A 6,000-nucleotide genomic window follows, 5' to 3' on the forward strand; every position below is an offset into this window, starting at 1 on the left:
ATGGAGACAGACACACACACACTGATAACACTTTCCTTTGATTTGCCTTGATAAAAAAGGATCAGAAAAAGTATTTCTTGCTATCCTCGTTGTATTTGTTGCCATTTAATCCAAACTGACTGCTTCATTTCCAAATTGTACAGTTTAATAATCTGAGGGAAGAACTTAATAATGATTCTGTGTGAAGAGTGAAGCGGTAGCAGATCCATATGATTATTCCACTCTAAACCTCTCAGCCAGAGTTTACAGAGAATAAAGAAAAGGGAGGAAACCACAAAAAATGTAGTCAAAATGTTTTGGTAAATAAAAATCATGATGCACAAAACCTGTGAAACTTACCAAACTGTTAGGATTGCTGGAAATGAAGTTTCTTTTTTTTTTTTTCCCCTGTACTATAAAAAGTACAAATGCCTCAAAGAAAATACTTTTCAATTGCTTTAAAAGGAGCAATTTCTCAGGTTTTAAGTATTACTTTCATATACCCATGAATGTTCCCTAACCTTCTCAGATGTTAGACAAAAGTCATAATTTAGATTCTACAAGTGAAACGAAGCAGATAATGCTTCTAAATTTTTTTGCAACATTTGTGTACACATTCTTAAAAAAAACAAAACACCTCAACTGGTTGATGGAAATGGGTCATTTTTTAATAAAGTATTAGAATTTCTCTTTTTAAGATGAAAAGCATAGTGCACATTGAGTACATTTAAACAGCACGAAGACTATAGGGCAAAAATTCAGTCCCGATGAATTTCACAGCGAACTACCCTTTCATTAGGCCACTCTCAGCTCTCCCAGTGTCCCAACCCGAAACAAATTAATAATAGCCAGAGCTGTAACTGCATTTCCTCCTTTTGTTACTTTGTTTCCACAACTTTCACATCATAGCGTGGCTGTGTGTCTCTGTCCTCCATCTTCAAGGCAAGGCCAACAACTGAGCGACCTCACTAAAAATCCTGGTCTTTAAGGCTTTAGCAGGGGGGGTTGGGAAGAAGGGGAGAGGACAACCCACCACCAGCCGGGGCCTGGAAGCACAGGAGCCGCTCTGGAGCTGGATGTGTACACAGCGCACCGCAACGCCTCCCCAGTGAGAAGTAATTCTCAGGTCTCGGGAGCCTCCAGCCCTTTTCCCCTTGGGGAAACACGACACGGGATGTGAAAAGGGATTTGAGGACAGTTGGGCTGACGGAGGACAGTTTGATTAGCGACTTCGGTCGCTGCCCCGGGAGTAGGTGTGAGCCAAGGGAAAGCACGGTGGGGCGGGGAGCACCGCGTTCGGTGCGCATTTAAAAAGCCTCAGCCCTGCGGAAAGGCGTGAGAGGAGGAGGAGGAGGAGGAGAAACATGGTTGTGCCTCGCCGGTAACATCAGGAAAGCAACAAGATGTCAGTGAGGTTTTTCTGCTTCCTGTTTGCGAAGCAACACCCCCCAACCCCCCCCCCGGCACACAACACCACCACCCCCCCCCGCTTTGTGTGGCTCTTGCCGGCTCTCCCCCCTCCTTTCCCCGCTGCCCGGGGGGGGGGGGGGCGTCCCGCTCCCCGCCGGCCCGGCCGGGGGCTGTGCGGGGCTGCTTTCCGGGCTGGGAGGAGGCGGTAGCCGCGTTCTGCTCCTCCAAGGCGGCGGGGATGGATGGATGGATGGAGGGAGGGAGGGAGGGATGGAGGGAGGGAGGGAAGGATGGAGGTGGGGGCTGCCCTCGGCGCTGAGCTTTTGTTTGCCGCCGGCAAAGCCATCTCCACCTCCTCGTCCCCCCGAAGCGGGGCTGGAGGGGGGGGACACGCAGACAAAGCGCCCGGCAGGACGGCGAGGGGCAGAGTGCTGCCCGCCGCATCGCGGCCGGGGGGGAGGGGAGAGGAATGGACGGGGACAACGGGCTCGGCCCGAGATAAACACATTGCTCCCTGCTTTCGCATGCCGGGGGCCGGAGAGGGCGAGCCACCACCGGGACGGCCGCCTCCCCGCCGCTTTGTCACGGAGACACCCCCCTCATCCCCCACCACCACCTCCGGGCGGGGGCCGGCGGCAGCTGCCGCCCCGCCGGACCCTCCCGCGCAGCAGGGGAGGGCGAGAGGGAGGGACGTGCGAGGCTTGTAAACCACACGCTGCCATCGCACCTCCCTCCTTCCCTCCCTCCTTCCCTCCCTCCCCGCCGCCCATTGTGCGCCCGGCAGACGGCGAAGACCCAGCGGCCCCGTGCCCGCCCCCGACCGCCGGGCACCCCCGTGCCCGGGGGAGGGGACACAGGGAGGACGACACACACGACACAGCAGGGACACGGCAGGACACACAGGCGACTCCCCCCGCTGCAGAGTCGCCCCGCCGAGCCGCCGCACCCCCAGCAGAACGACGGGCGGTCGCGACCCGCGATAAAATAAGGCCCAGACGGAGCGCGAGGCCCGGCTTCTCCCCCCCCCCCCCCCCGCACCTCCTTTTATTATTCATCATGGGTGCAGCCTGGGAGTGGGAAACTCCGCTTCCTACTTGCCGCTACGCTCCTACCGGCTCAGCCTCCGCCCCCTTCCCCCCCCCCTCCCCTTCCTCCCCCTCTCTAAGCTCCTTAAAACCCAAGGAAACTTTAGGAAGCGATTCAGCTGGCGTGGGGAGCCGGGCTCCTGCACGCCGGGGCAGCCCAGGCGAGAAACCTGCCCAACTTTTTTTCCTCCCGCCGTCACCCCGAGCCCTGCGGGACCGACTTCCACCCTTCTCCGCGGCGGGATTCCGAAAGGCCGCCAAGCCAAGGCGCACGGCCCCACTCCCCCCCCCCCCCCCCCCCCCCCCGCGTGGAAAAAGCCCTCGCGAAACACTCAGGCACACTAAAACCCTCCTCTGGCTTTCGGCAGCCCACGCCCGGCACCGCTCCTTCCCTCTCCACCCTCCCACCCCCCCCCCTCGCCCCGGGGCACCTCGTCCCTTCTGAAAGAGACGGGGGAAAAAAGTTTGTCCGCTCTCCCCCGCCCCTGCCCGTGAGAAGTTGCGAAGCCAGCCGGCAACCAACCCCCCCTCCCCTCTCGCCCAGCTGGCCCGCGGCCCTGCCGCCGCCGAAGTTGAGCCGAGCCTTCTCTCCCCGTCCGTCCCGTCCCGTCCCGTCCCCCCTCCGGAAAACAACGGGGGCGACCCCTCCGGCTCATCCCGGCGAAGAGACTCGGGAGCGGACAGCGACGCCCCCCCCCCGCCCCCCGGCCCCGCATCCCCTTACCATGATCAGAGTGTGGTTCCTCTGCTCCGCCGTGGCCGGCTCGGCATCTTGCTGCTGTTTGCTCTGATGCTGCTGCTTGCTGCCGCCGCCGGTACCGGTGCCCGTTTTCTTGGCCCTCTGCTCCAGGGTCCGCTGGTAGAGGCTCACCGTGTCCCTGCGCTCCAGCTCCAGCTGCTCCGCCTGGGCTTGCTGGTACCTGCTCTCGCAGTTGACATGGTGCCGCCGGCAGCCCTCGATGCGCTGCCTCAGCCGCTCCACCACCGTGCTGTGCTTGGGAATGCCGCCGCCGCCGCCGCTATTAGCGTTATTGTTACCGGGAGCGGCGGCAGGAGGACCGTGGGGAGTGCTGGTAACCCCGATACCGGCCCCGCCGAGGCTGCTGTTCAGGTTATTGTTGATGCAGATACTGCTGCCATTCGCGGCGGCAGCGGGGGCTGCAAAATCCCCCATCCTCTTCCCCGGGCACACTATTTTGGAAGAACTTTTTTTATCCTACCCTTCACACACACACAGTCTCCTCCGGGGTCCTGATGGGATACTTTTTAGAGAAACTGGGGAGGGGGGTGGGGGCACCACCATGTATCAGGGAAACAGCGATCCCAAGCAAATGTTTCTCTTTCCCCCCAGCCAATCCCTCTCGAGAAGCTCCAAAACATTAAAGGGGGGGGGGGGGGGGGATAAAGAGAGAAGGTGCTAAAAGGTTATCACCAGCAACACAACCAACAAACACCAAAAAAAAACAAAAAAAAGAAAGAAGCAGCACAACAAACTAAGCAGCAGCAATTCGGGTAGCAAACTCCAGGAGGTATCAGGCCAGTTCCTTTCCTCCTTTTTCTTTTTTATAATCCATTATTTCAAAATAGATTCCGTGAGATATCCGGAGGTTTTGCCAAAAGCCTTCTCTCCCCATGGATAAAGAGAAACACGCGCACCCCTCCGCATGCACCCACATATACATACACACCCGTTCACACGCACGTTGGCACACACGCATCCGAGCACACGCACACGCTGGGCACACACGGCACACTCCCTCGCACTCCCCGGCATCAAAAGACAGGCAAAGCCGCTTTCTTATTGTATTTTCCTTCTAGAAAAAAGTTTTGGTGTTTATGCCGCACCGCGTTCGCAAAGTACTTTGGCTGCTCAGTTGCATTTCAACAGGAACCTAAATAGCAAATCCTCGGGCTGGGGGAAGTAAACACATGAACAATCCGGGCCGAGCTGGAAGGGAAAAAAAAAAAAAGAAAAGAAAAAGAAAAAAAAGGAAAAAAAAAAAAAAGTAGAGCTCTGAAGTCTTTGCAAAAAAACGCCGAGCTGATACAGCCTAACGCTTTGCTCTGCTGTGCTCGCTGCTGCTGCTGCTGCTGCTGCTGCTCCTCCTGCCACCATCACAATGATCAAATGCTCTCCTCCTCCACCTCCTCCTCCTCCATGCCAGCGGAGTGATACCAGGACAGGAGCGCTCAGTAAACACCGCAGCAGCAGCAGCACCACCACCAGCAGCAGCAGCAGCAGCAGCTCCTCCAGGCCGTGAGGCAGACCCGGGGACAAGGTGCAAAACCCGGCACGGACGTCGCCCAGCAGGAGCGGACATGGCGCTCCCCCCCCGCCTTCGCCTTTACCCCCCCTTCCGCGCCCTCCGCTGCGCTCCCGCCCGCCAGCGCCGCGGGGCGGCGGCGGGCACGGCGGGGCGGAGCGGCGGCCGCCCCCGGGGCTCCCCACCGCCGCCGTCGCCGCCGCCTTCTCGCTGCCCCCCCCGCTCACCCCCGGGCCGCAGGCGGGGCGGGCGGACGCCTTAACCCGGCCGGCAGACGGCGGCGGCGGCGGCTGTGCCGGAGCTGGGCGCTACGGACAGCGGCGGAGGGGGGGAGAACGGGTGTCCGGAGCCCCGGGTGGTGGGGGGCCCGGAGGCCGCGATGCGGGGGGGGGGGGGGGGGGGGGCAGCGGCGGAGCGGCGTGTGCCCGTGTTTCCCCTTCGGTGTAAACTGTTGCATAATGAACGGGGAAGGGAGCGCGGAGCGCTGCGCCGGCCGGAGACGGGGCTGAACTTTCTATTTTAAACAAGAGAAGAAACATGACACGTCGGGCAGGAACATTTTTCCGAGCCAACGGTGGCTGCCTCCTTCCCTCCCTCTCCCTCCCTCCCTCCGGAGCGAGCGCGGGTGATTAATGGATCGAGAATAACATCCCGGGAAACGAGTTTCAAACCATGTCGCCGACGAGGCTATTGCACGCGCGATTTTAATGGGTTGTTATTTTCTAACTACTACTATGAGATACGCACTTCCCATTCTTACTTTTTTTTTTTTTTTAAATATACCTGTATAAACCAGAATTATTTCGGAGAGACACCCTTGTTCTCTAGCATGCAGCTGGAAATAAAGAAAATTGGGAACTCATACATTAGTCATGAGATCTGATTTAAACCATCTTCATTTCTGCCATTGCAGATTAGCATAGGGTACTATTTCTAAGCTACTGACAGCGGTGAAGAGCTGTCTTTGTCTTCTTTAAGTGCTCAGCAATATGAAATTGGGTTTTAATTTTGCTCCCTTTGCAACCATTCCCGACTATGTTGAGATGGAAAATAATAACGGACAAATAAAAGTAGTAATTAGGACCTTCCCTGTGTTGGGACTAATGAGCATGTCTCCTCCCACCCTCCCCCCCCCCAAAAAAAAAACCAAACAAACACTTTCCTTTAGTATCAGTTTGAGAACCGAAGTGAAGCTGCTTACTGTTCTTCGTGATCCCCGGTTACTACTTTATCACAAAACAAATGGCAAAAAATTACAGCTC

General features: G+C 57.3%; 1 protein-coding gene across 1 annotated transcript in view; it reads right to left on the reverse strand.

The window, feature by feature from the left end:
- The window catches only part of MAML3 (mastermind like transcriptional coactivator 3), a gene marked incomplete at its 3' end in the record, with an annotated part of 249,137 nt that extends 245,390 nt beyond the window's left edge, over positions 1–3,747 (reverse strand). Inside the window, exon 1 of the mRNA XM_082482720.1 lies at positions 3,199–3,747. Coding sequence (XP_082338846.1) covers positions 3,199–3,648 — 450 coding nt within the window. The 5' untranslated portion in view covers positions 3,649–3,747. The remainder of the gene's footprint in view (positions 1–3,198) is intronic.
- Between the last annotated feature and the right edge of the window lie 2,253 nt (positions 3,748–6,000).

This window comes from Vanellus vanellus, assembly GCF_965231255.1.
Source record: "Vanellus vanellus genome assembly, chromosome: 4".
Classification (NCBI taxonomy): Eukaryota; Metazoa; Chordata; class Aves; order Charadriiformes; family Charadriidae; genus Vanellus; species Vanellus vanellus.